Consider the following 19,180-nt stretch of genomic DNA (forward strand, 5'->3'; position numbering starts at 1 on the left):
CCCTGGCAGTCATTCGCTGCCATCTGCTGCGTAGTTATCTCACCCCGGGCGGGTTGAGTCTACCGCAGAGATTTCCATATGTAGCACTGCCCTAGGTCAGTCCATATGTGTAATTCCACATGTTACCTCCTATGCGCAGGATGTGGCTTCCGTAGCGTCCCAACTGGGTACCTCCGTTCCCTCCTTCAGGGAACGAGGGTTACACAAGTAACCTAGACGTTTCATAGCTCTCTTTATTCTATTGCACTTATTTGTGCTGTTGTTTGCCATTTTTTTATTTGTTCTTATTTTATTACTGACTTTTTACTTGTGTTTTTTTATGAAAATAAAACTTTGTGTTGAAGAAAAGTAGATTTTTGTCTTAATTGTAGTTCTTCGAAAGAAAATCAGAATCGGCAAAAATCGGTATCAGCAGATCACACTAACAAAAAATCGGAAATCGGAATCGGCCAAGAAAATTGCAATCGGTGCATCTCTAACAGAAATCATTCTAATATGCTTATTTGCTGCTCAATTATCAAATGTTATTGGCACTCAATTATTAATAGGGGCAGTCATGGCCTAATGGTTAGAGAGTTGACTTGTAACACAAAAGTTGCGGGTTCGAGTCTCGGTACTGGCAGGGATTATAGGTGGGGGGAGTGAATGACCAGCACTCTCTTCCACCCTCAATACCACGACTGAGGTGAGACCCTTGAGCAAGGCACCGAACCCCCAAACTGCTCCCTGGGCGGCACAGCAAAAATGGTTGCCCACTGCTCCGGGTGTGTGTTCACGGTGTGTGTGTCACTACTCACTACTGTGTGTGCACTTGGATGGGTTAAATGCAGAGCACAAATTCAGAGTATGGGTCACCATACTTGGCTATACATCACGTCCTAAAAACAATAATGGTTTATTATTATCATCAATATTGAAAACAGTTTTATATATATTGTAATTGCAAAAATGGTCTTCAGTGTCACATGATCCTTCAGAAATCATGCTAATATGCCAAAATTTCTTCTATTTTGTGAAAACTGTGATACATTTTTTAGGATTCTTTGATGAATAGACAGTTAAGAATAACAACATTTATTTTAAACTTTTGTAATTTATTTTGTCACTTTTGATCAATTTAGCGCATCTTTGCGGAATTTCTTTTTCTTTTTCTAACTCCAAACTTTTGAATGGTAGTGTATCACAGTTTCCACAAGATATTAAGCAGCAAAATAATAAGAAAAATAATAAGAAGAAATTTTTTACATATTAGCATGATTTCTGAAGGATCATGTGACACATCTTTGCAATTACAATATATATATATATATATATATATATATATAGAAAGCATTTTAAAATATATATTAAAATAGAAAACAGTATTTCGTTGATCAAATAAATAAATGCAGTCTTGGTGAGCATAAGAATTTCTCTCAAAAACTTTTCACCATATTCCTGTCCAGTGTGCATGGTTTCTTTGGGATGTCATAGATCTCAGTGCAAAAAAGGCAGAATAATAATACAGATACAATACGTGCCTGGTCCCCAAAAAGCTGGCTGGAAGAACAACCATGACAGACCACTTCAGGCTGGCTGCCTTTCCTCTCCTCAACAAATAAGCTGTCACAGACGTGTGAGAATAGCGCTGTCAGGAGCAGCTGGTTTTAACATAATTATTTGGGCTGATTTGGAAGCTCTGACCGCTGCACTACAGCATGGAAATCAAATGCTATTTGTCTGCCTGACTGACTGCAGGCGATTTCTACACTGTGCCCGTTTCTGCTATTTTCTGTGAATCTCTGGACTGCAGAGCACAAGGTTTCCCCACAGTTCCATTTTCCATAAGCTCCCTCTGAGTTTTGTTCACAAATCAATTTGAAAGAGATGAATTGTGGGGGAAATCATGACAGTGCTCAATTTTTTTTAATTGACAACATTTTCTGTGGTGGAAATGTTTTCCTATCACGTCTTAGAAACCATTATGCACTGGGCCAATGCATGCCACAGTTTTGTTCTTATAGAAACCGTGTGCTTATTTTTATCCCTAAAAGCCAATAAATCCATGGTGATTTGCAAATGTCTCTCCAGTTAAGCGTAAATATGAAAAGAGGAGAGCACGACCGTGGAAGGGAATGAAAATTGAGTTATTATTTTCACATGAATAAGCAAATGATTACAAAGAAGATGAAAGGCCTGTTTGAACATTTCTCTCGAATTGTCAAATTTAGACACATTTCAAAGCCGTTACGCAGTCTGTATTCATTTCTACTGCACATGAAATGACTAATAGGTTATGGTGTGGAAACAAAAAGGACTGTTGTAGGTTCTTTTCCAGCTGCATGCCTAGCTCATCTGTCTGGTATGTTGTGTAATTTGAAAGGCCTCTCCAGATAATTGATTGTACATTGTACAAGGCAGAAAATTAAAATGGAATTCTCTGTTTGAAGTAGAGCCGATATGACAACACTGGAGCACCACTGAAAGGGAACTGGAGAGAGATGCTGGGAGTTGTCTGGCATGTCAGTGGAGTATAATCAGAGCATGTACAAATATAGGCGCGCTGCTCTGCTAAGAATCAGAGCATTGTAAGCGCTGTTAAATCAGTCCGTCTTCAGGCACCAAATACAATCAAGGCTATTGAATGATGTGTGCTGAGCAAACGGGCGGTCATGCCGTGTTACAGCTGGGTAATTTTGCCTGCTAGTCACTGGCTGCTTGAGGCCCCAAAGAAATTCCTGTTAACTTGTGCAAGTGTCCAAAGGGCGATAGAGAGAGCGACCCCACAGGTCAAAGGTCTCCATCCAAACCATGCAAATGCCAGAAAGAGACTCATTCTCATTTGAGCTTACCGAAAACCTCACAACTCGGCTAAAATTTATGCTATAGAACATATTAAATTTTAAAGCAGCATTCAATTTTGTTTATATGAAATTATATATTCATATATTTCATAAATTAAACAAATGAGATGCAGGCTTATTATAGTTACTATTATTATAGTAAAACTGAAATCATAAAAAATTGTTACTTGAAATAAACATTAACAAATAAAATTAGGTATTAAAAAACTTAAACTTATTTTATTTCAACTAGTTGCCAAAGCAACATTTCATTTAGTTTAAATTGATGTACTAAAAATAACTAAAACTGAAAAATAACTATTAAAAATGAAAAGCATCACTAAAACTATCTAAAATTAAAATGAAAATGGAACATACAAAAATAAAAACGAATTTAAAATATAAAAAAATATATAGTAGTACCTCAGTAATACTAAAATAACAATGACGATGTATAGCCTTTAATTCTGTATTCTATAAAAATGATCATGATGATAATGTTTAATAATAAGCATTGCTTCAGTTTATTAAAGTCACTGTTCAAGATAGGAAAATAGTAATAATAATAATGGTTACAGATAATAAAATAATAATCAAAGAAACTAATTACCAGCAATTAAACAAAAAATGCAAGCAATACAACAAACAAATATTCTGAAAGAAGTAATAAAATATAAAATAAAACTACTTGTCTGTATATTATGGGTCTTCAGTTGTACTGTATTGTAAGTCATGAATACAGACTTTACACTGTCAGAGTTTGACACAATACACAGCGACAAGTCTATTAGGCTCCATTTATGCTGCAATGCCTAATGCACAGATCCAGTATTTTTCTGTCCTGTCTGTTTACATTCACTTGAAACAGCCAGCTGTGTTTACATTAATACCTAACCAAGCACTAAGGACAAGAAGAGCATTTTACTATTCATGTGTGCAGCTGCTCTTCTTGGAATGGTTTTATTTTACTATCAACTTGGTACAAAAGTACTATTAACATACACATTTAGGGCCCACAGTATAAATTACCATAAAATAGTGCTCAAAAGTTGTCAGATAGAAGATCAAGGCAATCATGCTACTTTCAAGCCTACAAAAACAAGCTGGGACAAGCTATTTGTCTCCGTGCTGTGTAATGTGATGTATGAACGTGCGATTATTCACGTGCAGTTGCACATTCATCTGGGTTGAGTGAGGAAATGGAGTGAAAGCGATGAGCCAGCCTTTTATTTGACACCAGCTGATGTCAAACATCTGTGCATCTCTTCCTACAAAACTGATAATGAATGGATGGGCGGTGCACGCCTCTCCTCTGCACCGCTGTCACCACTCTGAAGTTCCGGAAAGCATCTGCTCATTAGAGACACGTGAAGTTTGTCCAAAGTGCAAAGCTTGCATCATGCTCTGGATCACGGTGGATGGCAGCAGGTGTCGGCTGTCTCTTTTATGCAATCATGCTGACTCTGTTTTCTACTCTCATTTAAGCAGACTGCATTTAGAGGATTTTGGCATTGATTTGTTCAGCTCTGAAATGATGCAACTCTTACACAGCCTCATCTTTCATCTCATTTGTGTTAAAAAGCAGAAAGAAAAATACTTTGATGTTGGCCATTTGCATGTAGATGCTGTTCTCACAGCATTCTTCGGCAAGTTTGTGTGTAAGGTTTCTACTGCAGTTATAAAGCTTTCTCAAACTCTTACAATCAAATCGGACCATCTAGAACCAACATAAGTACCACCTAGTCAGTTTTCCCAGCATTGGGCAAACTGACATTTATTTGCATGCAAACTTAAAGGGCAAATATGTAGTTTCTGTGCTACTAGTGTCGCCAATTGCAAAAATAAAGCATATTTCAAACAACCTTTGCCCACACCCCTACACTCATTACACCCTTAGGATTATTCTTTACCATATTTACCCTGTAAATAATTAAGTAAATTAGCATGATAATATCGTTTATCGGTGATTTCACTAGCTGACGATAGGACGATATGATTAAGGAGCATATCGCCCAACACTATCATAGCCATGCCTAAATATCTTCTCTAAAGCTTTAGCCTGCTACAGTAGCCGTGCCCCAAACTTTCACTAGGTTGAGCTGGAAAGAGACCGATGGATCTGAAAGAACTGCTCAAAATTAGAAGATATACCTATGAATGGCATACTGAAAGTTTACAATCCGAGATACAAATTTTAAAGTCCAATTCAAACACATGAATAAATACATTTTGAAATTCGATCTCAAAATCTCTCCCATCTGTCTAAAAACAGTTCCTCTGTCTGACTGGTTATAATATCGATACCATCCTCGAAAGTGAATGCTGAATCCAGTCAAAAGCAGACTACTAAGCATTCATGAAATCAAGGACCTTGAAACTTACTTTGAGCTAAAAAGAGAATAATTTCATGCCTTTTTGTCAGTCATTTCAGTTTTCACCCTTCTCTTTTTACCTATTCACATTCTGGACTGCAGAAGTGTAGGCTACGCATTAGAGCAATATTCGCTTGATATATCTAAACTAAAACTATTCCACAGGTTCATGCGCAATAATTGTTTATGGTTAATTGAACAAGCATTTAAAATAGTTTAAACCCATTCCAATAATCATCTGTAAAACTAATTGGGATTTTTAGAAAAGTATGATTAATATACAGTAAACTGAAAAATGGACGTTTCATTATTTCCTGAGTTTCAAAAATAAAATACCAATTAAAAATGTCTACATCTTTTAATATTGTATCACCTATCACTTCGGTCACCACATATGACTTAACTAATGTAATTATGTTAGCATGAGAAGCAATGAATGCTTGTCCAGTTTCTTTGTGTAATTCTGCCATTAAGTACATTTCTATGTGTCTGTAGGGGATGGAGGACACGGAACAGCTCCAGGAGAAGCTGTTAGAGAAGCAGGATAGCCAGCAGTACCAGGCTCTAACCCAGAAGGACAGAGAAACAAAGAGTCCTATTTCTGAAGATGAAGGCGTACAACTAGTGATCAAGGATGAAGATCAACCTGTGCTCCATAACACATATGAGCATGCAAATGGGAATGTGTTACCCTCACTTCCTCAAGATTGTGCACCACTCAAATCAGAGGATTGTGACGCATTTCCTGTTGCTGCTATGCCTCTGCACCATGGTCATCCTCGCCCCAACTCTCACACACCGGAGCAGTGGCAGCATGGGATGCTGGAATACAAGGTGCCTCCGAGTGCCCTTGCAAACGTTGAACTGTCTAGGCCAAAAGAGGGCCAAAACCAGGTGGGAATGGTGTTGCCCACCCTAAAGCAGAAACCCCTCACATCTCCAGAAATCCCACCTGATAGGGCTGAGCCCCCTAAAAAAGAAGAAGCATGCTTCAATTTTAATCCCCTCCTCTACCCTAGGGGTAATCCTGGCATCATGTCCCCATTGGCTAAGAAGAAGATGCTGTCCCAAGTCAGTGGAACAGGACTGCGTAATAATTACCCATACGGACCGCCACCTCCATTAGTCAGTAGGAGGTTGTCCAGCAGTAGTACAGAAGGGTCATCTTCTGGGCAGCAGAACTCCCAGGCTCCTTCCGCTGCAGAGACCAACATGGTGATCAAACGACCATCAGTTATCCAGCATGCTCAAAGTTTCAAGTCCAGAGGTAGTGAGGACAGGAATTCCTCAACAGAGGGCTCTCAGAAAGAGGGGTGTAGTGTGGGAGATCCAATTCCCCAGCCACAGCCTACCCCGATAAGAGAGCCATACCTTATGAGGGCTGACCCCCATTCCAGCATGGAAAAATCTGCTGAGATGCCTCGTCCTGGCCAGGCTCCCAGCTTCCTGAGTGACTTTTATTCCTCACCTCACCTGCACAATCTCAGCCGACAAACCGAGCACCACCTGTGCAAGGAGCAGATAAGCAAGTATCTTAGTGGAGACGTTTACCCTCGGGACTGTGAGACCGCCCAGGGCTTTCCATCAAGCCAACATCCCGACAATGTGGGTTTGAATTACAGTGCCCGGCTAAGTCAGAAAGAAAAGGGACCTCCTGCAGAAAGGGTAACAGAAGAGCAACCAACTGATTTGAGTCTCCCAAAATCCTCTCCGCACAAACTGCCTCTTTCCACATCCTCTCTCTGTGGCATCCCACATCCCACAATACAACAGGACATTAAAAACTCTTCTCTCTTTCAAGCAGGCAACAGTCAGAGCTCAAGCATAGATTACCATCCCAGGGCCTGTCGTGTTCCTCCTATGACTGTGTCCATGTCTAAAAAGGTTCCCGAATCTCACTCAAAGATTCTGGAGAAAGCACACAACGGCAGAGGCGAAGAGTCCTTGGGATGCAAAATCGATGAGATGGCTCGGCCCATTCTGAGCACCAAAAGCAGCCTACAGAATATCTGCACTGCACGGCCACTGAAAAGGACCCTTGAGGATTTGGAAAACGGACCTTCGGAGAAGAAGATCCGGGCTGTGACACCCTTGCACTGCTCAACACAAAGAGACGGCCCAGGGAAACCTAGGACACCAGAAGCTGAGAGTGAGTCCATGAAGCATGCAGAACCAACTCACACGGCGCACATCAACAGTTACACATCAGAGGGCCACAAGATCCCCTTCCCCTCCCACCTGTTCCAAGGGCTGTATCCAGGGACATTTGTATCTCAGGTCCAGGACATGTATGAAAGCTTGGGCTCCCACGTTACCCCAAGTTACTCCCATCCACTGCAGTACTTGAAGAACCAGGCTGTTCTGTCACCACTCATGCCCCCCTTCGCTATTCATTCCTTAATGATGCAAAGACAGTTCCTGGCTGCCAATCCCGCCCACATTTACAGGCACCAAGTGGGTACCTCATACGGGGACATTCTGCATCCTGGCCTCTACCCCATATCGGCCCTTCACCCCCAGCCAGCTTTCAGTCCCCCTCAACTCTCTTCAGTGCACCCCAGCACTAAACTTTCCTAGGTGACTCAGTCTGATATTCCCTGGCTGGACCTGCCCAGCCCATGCTTAACTCAGACTTGATGCTCCACAGAAAATCCCATCAAGCATGGTCACACTATGTACCCAACGAATAGCAGTGTTTTATAAACGTTTTAACATTGGAGCAGTTATTTCTGTTATTTACCTTCTTGCCACTCAAGTTTTTTGATTTGCACTTTTCTTTGAACAGGGGCCAACTGGGCTGATTGTGGCTTGTTCTCACTGCACTGTTTGAAAGTGTCAGTTGGCTTGTTCGAAGACATGTTGCCTTGGCACAGGTGCCCAAGTGGAGATGGGCACGATGTCCATGGAGGCATCCAAAGGAAAGTCGAGTGACAAATCAGAGTAATGCAACAGTGCTATTTCAGTCCATTCTGAGGGCTCTTTTATCTGAAACACTATGATACGATAATGCAAGAGCTGCCTGGGTAAATGTTGGACCCTTTCACATTACTCTTGACTGTAAATTTTTTGTTGCTGTTGTTGTTGTTATTTTTTAAAAATGTAACAATGTGGTAGTTTTATATGTTTATTTTTCAATCCTACAAGGGTTAAGCAATGAGATATCACATTTGATAAAGTTGCAAAAAAGAGACCCGAGTATTGCAGTTTGGTGTGTTACACGGTTACATGTAAATAAAACAAACTAAGCTTTCCTTGAAGGAATCTTAAATGTCAGTGATACAATGTGAGGTAGGCTTCACAATCTTCTTTGACCACGGTCTGCTGGCCTCCTTTTCAGCTACTCTCACACCCAGCCAAACTCGTTTCTGATCTCCAGAGCAATGTGGAATGTGTTTGTCAAATGTAGGACTGAGGTGCTTGTACATAACCTTCACAAACTGAACACATTTTGTATCATGTTCACTCGCTACTGTAATTTCTGACTGCTCTGAACTGTGGAGCTAAAGAGCGATTTTGGATGGTGAGAGGATAATGCAGGACTACTTAAGTGTCAGAAAGTGAGTTTTGTATTTGCTGGTGTACACTTGCTTACTCAGAGGACTTTTTATCAGGAGATACAACTGAAATTTAAAACTACATTTGGGGGAAATACATTTTAGGAGCACTTAGAAAAGCCCACACAGGCTTTTCCATCCATTTCTGTTTAAGGTTTGCTAACAGTTAAAATTTTAGATATTGTTTGAACTTTAGGTCTGTAAGTGCTGGCAGCAGTCAAGTTTGCGTCTGTATTAAATGAAGTGTAACACTTGCCAGAAAAGAGTTTTTAATTATAAAAGCATGATTTCTTTGCACAAAAGATTTTGGGAAAGTACCAAGAAAATTTGAAAAGCAACTCAGTTCTCCTAGGGTAATCAATTATATTTTTCTTTTTCCTTTTTTTTTTTTTTTTTTTTTTTTTTTTTTTTTTTTTTTTTTTTGATGTATTAGTAGTAGAAACTAAACTTCAAGAAATGTATTTACTCCAACAATGTTTGGGGTAACACTCAAGGTTGCTATGTAACATTTTGTAATGAGTAATAAACAGTTTTATAACTTAATAGAACAGTTCATCCACCTATGTTTTCATAATATTTGCCAAGATACTGTATATCTAACAGAAATACTAGCTACCTTAAAGGGATAGTTCACCCAAAAATGACCATTTTGTCATCATTTACTTAACTTCATGTTGTTCCAACCTTTGTTTTACATATAATGAAAGTCAGTAGGGTCCAATGTTTCATTGTATTGACAAAAACAGCAGTATTTCACAATTAGTGTTTCACAGAGGATATGATATCATACAATTTGGTATAATACAGGGTTGAGTAAGTGATGATAGAATTTTAATTTTGGGGTGAACTGTCCCTTTAAACTTTCATTGTATGGGATAAGTGTGCACATTATTCAAAATATCTATAAAAGTTTTACATATTATTCACCTTGGGGCTTAAATGGTGATTAAAAAAATAAATTTTAGGGTGAACTACTCCTTTAAATGAATGCAATCACTAAGCCTATTTCTCTGCCCTACTTTGCATACTTTATGCCATAACCATTGGCTAGAAGAAAAGAGTGTAGCGTACTGCATATTACTATGGATTAAAATGTGTTTAAGAAACATCATTTGTTATACATGTATTGACAAAAAAATGTAACTAATGTTTATCTATATATACCGCAGCCATGTAGAGAATTTCACACTGCCCTACAGTATTCAAGCGCATATTGAAAAGGCACTGTACTAGGACACATCTGCTCTAGTTTACCCTATTCATTATAATTGTAATGAGCACTGGGAATTTTGTGGCCCCATAATTAAACTGTTTGTCAAGAGCACTTAAAGTGTCTCTTTCAGTGTAAGATTGTCACAGCCAGCTGCACATTGGAGGTTAGAGTTCAAACTTGACTGTTCAGACTTCAAAAATCTGGCCTAAATCTTTTAGCTGCTACAGGAATGCAGTTTTGCCACCTTGCTGTAAGGTTAAACACTGGTCCATTTAAAGCCATTGCCACTGTGTTTTGCCACAAGATATGTATATATAGCATGCTATGGTTAAAATAGCAGCAGTGGACCAAAGTATCCACTGTATAGTTAACAACTTTATATTTCATGAAGCGTTTTAATAGATGGCATTATATTAGTTTACTTGTCCCACAGCTGGGCTTTGCTTACAAAAGAGTCATAAGATTAAAAACCTTCAAGTTGACCGTGGCACAGCAAAACTTTTTGTACCACTTAAAACACTTACTAATACATATTTTTAGGAGAGCAAGCTCACCATGAAACAACTGCACTTCATTAAGATATAAAATACACTCTAAATGTTTTCCAAGCTTTTAATACCCCCTCTAGTGGTTGAATTAAATACAACATAATTACAGACTGCTGTGTGGAAATTTGGCTTTGTGGAGCCCAGAAAACTTCTCAACACCATTTTAATTCTAAATTATATTATTTGTGAGTACATCATGCTGGGGACATGTTAATTATTTTTTGATGACGCTGTGACCAACTTCCGTTTGGGAATATAGTTTAGAATTTGGTCAAAAAAAGCATGATTATAAGAACAGCACTGGTCCCCACAGCCCAAAACCACCACGTGAGGAAAAGTGCCATTAAGTGTTTCTCAAACTCAGACAAGGTCGCCTGTTGACTCAGAAGGAAAAGGCATCTGACGCCATCTCTGTTTCCTGCCTTTGAATGTTTCTGTAATTAAAATACACATTTGGTGCAAAATGTGGAAAGCCTTGGCTGTACCGCAAATTGTTTCCACACTGGAACATTTACATTTATATACACGTCCTGTTGAACTGCAAATAACTCAATACATTTATTTTTGATTGTCTGTTTGTACCCAACCTTAAAAAAAAAAAAAAACAGAAACAAAAAAATAGCTGACAGCTGACTTTTAACCAGTTGCATTTGTTTTACATTACATTTGATGTTTAAGTTAATGTTACAACAAATAATTGTTCTTACTGTTTACTCCAGAGGCTTTATAAAATTGAAAATCTTTTTGAAATGCTTCACTTAATTTAATCAGAGAATGAGTTCACAATCTGAAATGTGCTGGTTTCCCATCCACCTCAAGTGCTAACCCAAGAGGCTTCAGTCTACTACACAACTGAACCATTACACTCCTTCAAACCATAATAACGGAAATAAATCCTTTAAAATAAATCCTTTGCACATAAACCTATGTACACATACATTACACATGTGCATAAAGACAAATGACTTGTGCATGGTCAGACTCAACAGTAAAAAATTAAAGGCAAGTGCATAGAGGGAGAGAATGTGTACAGTAAAATGTCAAATAAGAATTCAATGATCAAAGTTTGCGTCATATTTCCTGCAGCACCGCTTAGCTTGAGCAGAGCGCCCCCTGCCGGTCAAATGAGAACACTGTCAAAAGCATTTAAGGCATAAGCCTAAAGCTACAACTGCTATTCATTCAAGAATATAATTTTTGCAATATGTCTTTATATTGCTTAAATTAAATGTAAAAAATAAGCACAGTGCGCCTATTGAATGACAACAATTTAAATTGAAAAAACAAATTATATAGATCAGTGGTTCTCAACGTATTTAGTTTCATCAAGTGCAACCATCAAATGCAAGCCTTGACAAAACCTGTTGTACAAAACCTGATCCAATCACAGGCTCTGTTATACCTCTGCAATTGAGGGTATGAGTTCATTTGTCACAACTGACTGTGACTGTAGTGACAGGACTAAAATTTGTGCCTTAACAGTATTTAACCAACCCAATGGACAATAACTACAGTGCTGTGCAGAGCGGAGGCAGTTCATTGTTTGCCTGTCCTGGTGGCACAGCTGTTTGTGTGAGCTCTACCCTCAGCAACGGTGCTCTGGTAATCTGCTGGCCTGTGCACAATACAGCCAACTATTCAGCTGTTCTGCCCACTAAAATACACCGCTTCACTTTGCGGTTGTCTTTGTTGTTGTTTTTTTACCTTGTAAATCATATATTCATAATGTATGGTTTTGTTCAACTTTATTTAGTTGCATATAACTAATAAGGATGAGTTTAACTATATTTTCGGAGATTAGATTTTGGAGTTTATTTCATTTGGAGTTAGCTATACTGTTGACAGATTCTGTCAATTAACTAGAGAGAGTTATTGACTTCCCCGTATCTAACCTTCTCAAAGCAACCCAAAATAGACTTCTAAGGGTATTTTACCATCATATTTCAATGGAAGATAGAGTGTGCTGTAAGAGTTATAGTCAAACAGTGAAATATTGTGTTTATGGGAAATAGAACACCATGGAAAATGTATATTAGGAAAATCAATAAAGGGCCTAAAACAGAACCTTGGGTAACCTCATATAGGTAACTGGGGCCTAGGCAAAAGTGTTAACAGGCAATATTCTAGTTTTATGATTGGTCATAAACAATTAATGTAATTAATCATTACAGCATGAGTAAGTATGTGAAAAGCAGCACTGCAGCTTAGCAAAACTACAAAGGTAGAACTAATAATCAAATTACAGTAACACTTTACAATAAGGTTCTATTAGTTAACATGAGATGACATGAACTAACAATGAATAGTTGTATTTTTATCAGCTAATGATAACAAATATTAATAAAAGCTGTATTTGCTCATTGTTAATCTTAGTTATTAACTTTTTGTAAAGTGTTACCCAAATTACAATAATAATATATCAATGGACACTTTTTATGGAACACTAGCTATATGCTGTGGCATAAATAAAGAGAGTTAAAACATCTTTCTCTATGGACCATATTATTATGATCATTTTGGTCTACACTGAACATGCTCTCCAAACATTATTAAATCATATTACCAACCTATGTTGGGGCTGCTTCTGAAATACTCCATTCTCAATCCATTGGTTTGGCTTATAAAACAAACTACTTATGAATCTGTTCATAAGAGTTCTCCAAATATTGACTCAGATCAACCACAGGAAAACCACCAGTCAAAAAGTCACCAAAGAAAAAAATAACCTCTTTGTAAATGCTCATGTGTTTTGCACAAAATGCTGAAAAGCAGATTCATTCTTTAATGGAGGACTAGAAGACAACTGAAAAACAGATTTTGAATTTTCTTTTTCTTAATAATTTTATTTACATATACTTCGTGATTTGTTTTGAAATATGAAACATAATGTTGTGTTCATCAGATTAATCAAGGCCTTTGAGGCCTATTTTAATATGAACTCATAAAACCCCTATACAGTCATTCCCCACCATCCTTGCTCTTTTGTTCTTCAAGGGATTGTTTTTACATATTTTGATTATAATCTGATTAGATTATTAGATTAGTGATACATTATTGCTCTCAATTTCCCTTATTTCTTAAGGACGTGTAATGTTAATGCAACAGTAGTTAATCATCTGCATTACTGTTGATATTCAGCCGAAAGTCAGTCTCAGCAGTGAAAATGGATTAGCCCTCTGACAAAGTCACTAAAATTCATATTTTAAAATATGATGATTAAAATATCATAAAGGCAAAATAAAGCAGTGTGTTAAATTTCAACAAAGTCTTGAATCAAACCAACGCTGCATGATTGATGCTGGTAAAATATTTATCCATAAAAGAAACAATTCTGCACAGTTGGGCATGTAGTGAGCCAGCAGTTTCAACCTTGGTTCAAAGTCAAAACATTAACTGCTCTACCCAGCTGCTGAAATCTGGCTGTGTTGGAGGATGTATGTGTGGAGAATGTCTCACTTTATACTGCTACTTTCTGAAAAGCAGAATCTTTATAAGCCAGTGACCGTGCCATATCTACCAATACACTTCTTTCTTTGACAGAAGACACAATATAAATCCACACTGCTATAAACATCTAAGCCGAGCCAATATTCAGGGGTCCGTTTCTCTTACAACAATGTAACTCACTGATTAATTACCATAGTATGATGCATAGTTGGAGAAACTAACCAATTAGTCATGACTGTTTCCCGAAACCGTAGTAACATGGTCGCACCTCCATCGTTTGAACCATGTTGGTTCAACAATATAGGACGTTAATGACCTCACATGCTGGTGGTAGCGTAATAACTTAATAACTGATTCAAGATCTCCAAGATGCCACTGTAAAGAACATGACACCTAATGACTACTACACTGTTTTTTGTTACATGTTATTTTGCTCGTCGGGTTCAGGTTTCCTCTTACACCATATACTCCAGGGTTCCATTACACATTTATGCACAGGCACACTCTTCAAAAATAGCACTGATTGTTGACAAACTAAAATATATATTTTGAAACGGATTCACATTCAAATGGAATGACTGATATAGAATGTACTGCATGTTAGCTTGCTTAATGATGAATTCACATGTCATACTAAGAGAGCACTATGCTTCTAACCACAAATGGAGAGCTGTAGTTCCAACCACGAAAGGTTGCAATGCTTTTTGCAACTGTTCGTTTGAACAGTGGTTATGGGAAACACTGAATCGTTGAACTCTTTCCATCTTTCCACTTCAAACTTTCACATTTAATTCGGTGTATAACTTGCTGTTTCTTTGTAAATAATTAATTGTGAAATTTGCTATTTCAAATTTCTGAGTCAAAATTGTTTCTACACCAAATTTGCTCCAGCATTTTAAAATGATTTCTGAAGGATCATGTGACATTGCAGACCAGAGTAATGGCTGCTGAAAATTCAGCTTTGCTATCACAGGAATAAATGACATTTTAAAATATATTCAAATAGAAAACAGTTATTTGAAATTATAATATTATTTCACAGTATTGCTGTATTTTTGATCAAATAAATGCAGACTCGGTGAGCATGAGATACTTCTTTCAAAAACATAAAAAAAGTCTTACTTTTGAATAGCATGTTACACTGAAAATGACTTGCCGTATTAAAGGGATAGTTCACCCAAAAATGAATTTGATGTTTATCTGCTTACCCCCAGGGCATCCAAGATGTAGGTGACTTTGTTTCTTCAGTAGAACACAAATTGAGATTTTTAACTCAAACCGTTGCAGTCTGTCAGTCCTATAATGTCAGTGGATGGTAATCACGGCTTTGAGAGTCAAAAAAACATACACAAACAAAACCAAATTAAACCCTGCGGCTCGTGATGATACATTGATGTGTAAAGACACAAAACGATCGGTCTGTGCAAGAAACTGAACAGTATTTATATCGTTTTTTACCTCTGATGCACTGCAATGTCTGAACTGTCCTGAGCGCGTTCGCATCTTCTTCTTCAGCCTGCGCGTGAGGCGTCTTCTTCTTCTTCTTGCTTTACGGCGGATTGCAGACTTATAAGTGCATTACCGCCACCTATCTCTCAAATGGACCATTGACACTCCTAATTGAGATTGTAGATAGAGTGTCAATGGTCCATTTGAGAGATAGGTAATGCACTTATAAGTCTTTGGATAAATATCAAATTTTCATTTTTGGGTGAACTATCCCTTTAACTACAGTACATTTTCTATGCAATTAGAATAGATCAGTTGCTTCATACAGGTTCTGACTATGCAGGCAGTCCAGAATGGGACATGGACATGGGAGCAGCCTGACTACAGAGTTGTTTTGAATCATTAGGTAAAAGCCCAGAGGAGGACAGATTGAAGCGGCCAGAGGGAGACGCTCAGAGGCAGAGCTGGATTAATGGCGCTGCCTCGGAGGAGGCTCAGGTACAGTGAGGAGTAATTAAACAAGCTTTAGGAGATGCATTCACCAGTGTGCGTTTTACCTGCTGATTCACGATCCGTCGCCAGTCTACCTGATAAGAGAAATGACACCAGGAGCCATGACTTCCTGCGAACCTGCTTGCCTGAGGGGAAAGAAGATTGATGTATATAATCACAAAATAGATACAGTGAGATTTGCCAAATGAAACAGTACACCCATCAGCCTCATCACCCTCTCATCTAAAAAAAAGAAAAAAAAAAGAAAATAGGTAATAGAGGCATGGTTACATTCTTTATAATATATAATACAGTTTTTTACGATTGTTTACACACTAAAATAAAAATGTCCACACAATTTGCAAAATTCTACTCCAATGAGCAAAACACCTTGTAAGACATTTTGAAGTCAAACCCTCAACAGTGCCCTTTCAAATGCTGTTTACACACAACATATCACACCAGTCATATCTGAGAAAGTAATGGTTCTCTTACAAGCCATACTATCCCAATATCTGGTGATCTGTACAGGAAAAATGTTCTGGTGTTGTACGTTTTTCCATGAGCATAATGCTGCATGCTCACAGAGGGGTAACGTGGGAAGACATATGGATCCAATCAGGAGAGAGGTCCCTTGGGGGTCCGCACATGCTCAGGACCGCTGCAACAAAGGCACTGTCCCTCATGTTTGAAATGGAATGTAGAAAATCCAAGACTTCTTTGAAATGGAAATATTACCCACAATCCTCAAATGAAGGTTTTCATCATTTGGGTCAAACCCACTGGAGAGCTGGTTTGGGAGTTGATTAGAGTCTGTCCGCAGCACTGTCTGGTTAGTTGTTTTTGATCCAGCCAAATTCCATTTTTGAATAATGAAGAACATGACAGACACTTAAAAAAAATCACAGATTTTTCTGATAAATAGCCTTGTATCATATCTATCAAGTTTTCAACCATTGGATATGTGTTGCACCACTAGGTGGTGTTAGTTACCTATTTAAAACAGCTCCTAATCTACAATCCGTGCTGTTGGGATTTTAATTTTCATCAAGAAAACATGTTTCAAGCACATTTTGTAACACTTTTCACAGGGCCCTTTTATTGTTAAAATTGTTTATTCAAATTTAACTAAAACAGTACAACTGAATAAAAACATCAAATACAGAATTTTGAGAAAAATAAAACAGATTATTATTTTTTTATTATACAAATAATCTGTTTAATAATAACCACAATCACAGTGTAATTACAGTTATTTTTGTAATTCCCCTCAAGAGTTTGGGATTTGGAGTTTTGGATCTAACACATGTGTTTTAGAGAATCGTCTTTGTTCATTGCATTGGACTTGGGAAAATGTGAGACAGCCAAAAACCAAACACATTTATACCTCATTATTACGCTCCCTTTTATCTTTCTAGCCATAAACTCAGTGTTTTATAATACAAACAGACAAATTTACAATTTTTAAATTACATCTTTTTTAATTTAGTTAGTTTTTGAGCTTTTTATTGGATCTTTTGGATCATGTGGAATTCATTCATTTAATCTCACATTCCTTCCCGAAAATGACAAATATTTGCAATGTATTTCTTGATGTTGATGCTGCCGTTCTCTGAATGGATGGGTGTGCATGAGCCAAGAGGGTGTCTGTGTGTTTTCAGGTGGGCTCAGATGTATGAACAGGCCTGTGTGAAGCACTGGCAGCCAGTGGAAGGAACTTTTACTCACCTCATGGCTCTTTTACAAGGCTTCTAACTTCAGGACAGGACATGAAGTGCTTTCCCACACTGTACGCCACAATGTCAGCCTTCATAGCGCCTTACTTTGATTGGAGATGAGAAGGACACTAAATTTCGCAGATGGTAAGGTACATTGCTGTCTGTCCCTAAAGGTTGTGTACCTCTCACACAGGGTCACTCTCAAAGATTCAGATTTCCAAACGCTGGCGACAAAGAGCCCATAACTGCGCCGCAGCAGAGCTAGGGAATAAATGGACAGAAAAGTCTTAACAGAAATGCCATTGAGTAAGACTGCCTGGAAATGTCACAATGTAATAAGAGTGTTTGTTATTTGTGGTCTTTCATACAGGCTTGGCAGCACATCTGACGGAACCTTGGAAAATATCTAGATCTGAGCCTTTTGCAGTAATGGCCCTCTTCAGTGCGGTGTCTGCCTCTTTATACCCCCAAGACTCCATCATTGTTCATTGTTTTCTCAGAAGTTAGTTGTATCTGTATGGCACAGTCTGGCATTTCAGAATGTACGCTTACGTTATTACACTTCTAAGGATTTGAAGGAAAAGTCCATAAATTTAACGGAAAAGGCACTGGTGATTTTATGGCATTTTGGATTTGGGTTTGTGGATGGCGTTGCAACTTTTTTTACGTAGGATTTGCCTCATAGACATGTTTTGTGTGGCTCATTATGGAATCGATCTGCTTCCCATTGTGGGTACTAAGCAGTGATAGACATAAAGCTAAAGGCATAAATTGATTTTTATATGATACTTATCATACTTCACTGTGTTAACATAGTTCACATGCAGAACTATGAGTGGAAGTACTGTATATTCCATGGATATTTATTATAAATATAGACCACTTTAAATGATAGTTACTGCGTAGAGGTGTATTATTTTCTAAGCAATCATACTTAAAGGGATAGTTTATGCAAAAATTAAAATATGCTAAAAAAATTCATTTGTTTCTTCATCTGAACAGATTTGGATAAATTTAGCATTACTCTTGCTCACCAATGGATCCTCTGCAGTGAATGGGTGCCGTCAGAATGAGAGTCCAAACAGCTGCTAAAAACATCACAATAATCCACAAGTAATCCACACCACTGCACTGTCTATCAATCAATATCTATTGTTTATTGGAAACAAAACCATCATTAAGGTGTTTTAACTATAACAATTATGTCCATAATCCCATAAAACCTGGCACATGAGTCATATCTAGAGACCAGATTATCATAGAAACTTGAAGTGGACTAGTAAACAATCACCTAGCAACCACTTTACCACTCATGGCAGCGAGTATATATATCTATATAATAAAGATATGTACAGTATTGTATTGTATCAATAAAGTCATTATTACCTTCTCTCTACGTATATGCTATGCCTCAGTGCTCAAGACTATTTGCATCAGTATTTGCATAATATAAATTTGCCTGTGCAACATTCAAATTTAGTTTAGTTTTGTATCTATATAAACTTTCATTTTTTTATACTCCAGTTATTGAAGTGTGATGTAGGTGCTTTGATTTTCTAAGCAGA

The 19,180-nt window shown here is 37.8% G+C and overlaps 1 protein-coding gene across 1 annotated transcript in view; it reads left to right on the plus strand.

The window, feature by feature from the left end:
- LOC107695542 (AT-rich interactive domain-containing protein 5B-like) overlaps window positions 1-9,114 on the plus strand; it is a 131,433-nt gene extending 122,319 nt beyond the window's left edge. The window contains exon 10 of the mRNA XM_016495515.1: window positions 5,690-9,114. Within this exon, the coding sequence (XP_016351001.1) occupies window positions 5,690-7,771 (2,082 nt within the window). The 3' untranslated portion in view covers window positions 7,772-9,114. The remainder of the gene's footprint in view (window positions 1-5,689) is intronic.
- The last annotated feature ends 10,066 nt before the right edge of the window (window positions 9,115-19,180 follow it).

The sequence above is a fragment of the Sinocyclocheilus anshuiensis genome, unplaced genomic scaffold, assembly GCF_001515605.1.
Source record: "Sinocyclocheilus anshuiensis isolate Anshui unplaced genomic scaffold, SAMN03320099.WGS_v1.1 scaffold466, whole genome shotgun sequence".
Taxonomy (NCBI): Eukaryota; Metazoa; Chordata; class Actinopteri; order Cypriniformes; family Cyprinidae; genus Sinocyclocheilus; species Sinocyclocheilus anshuiensis.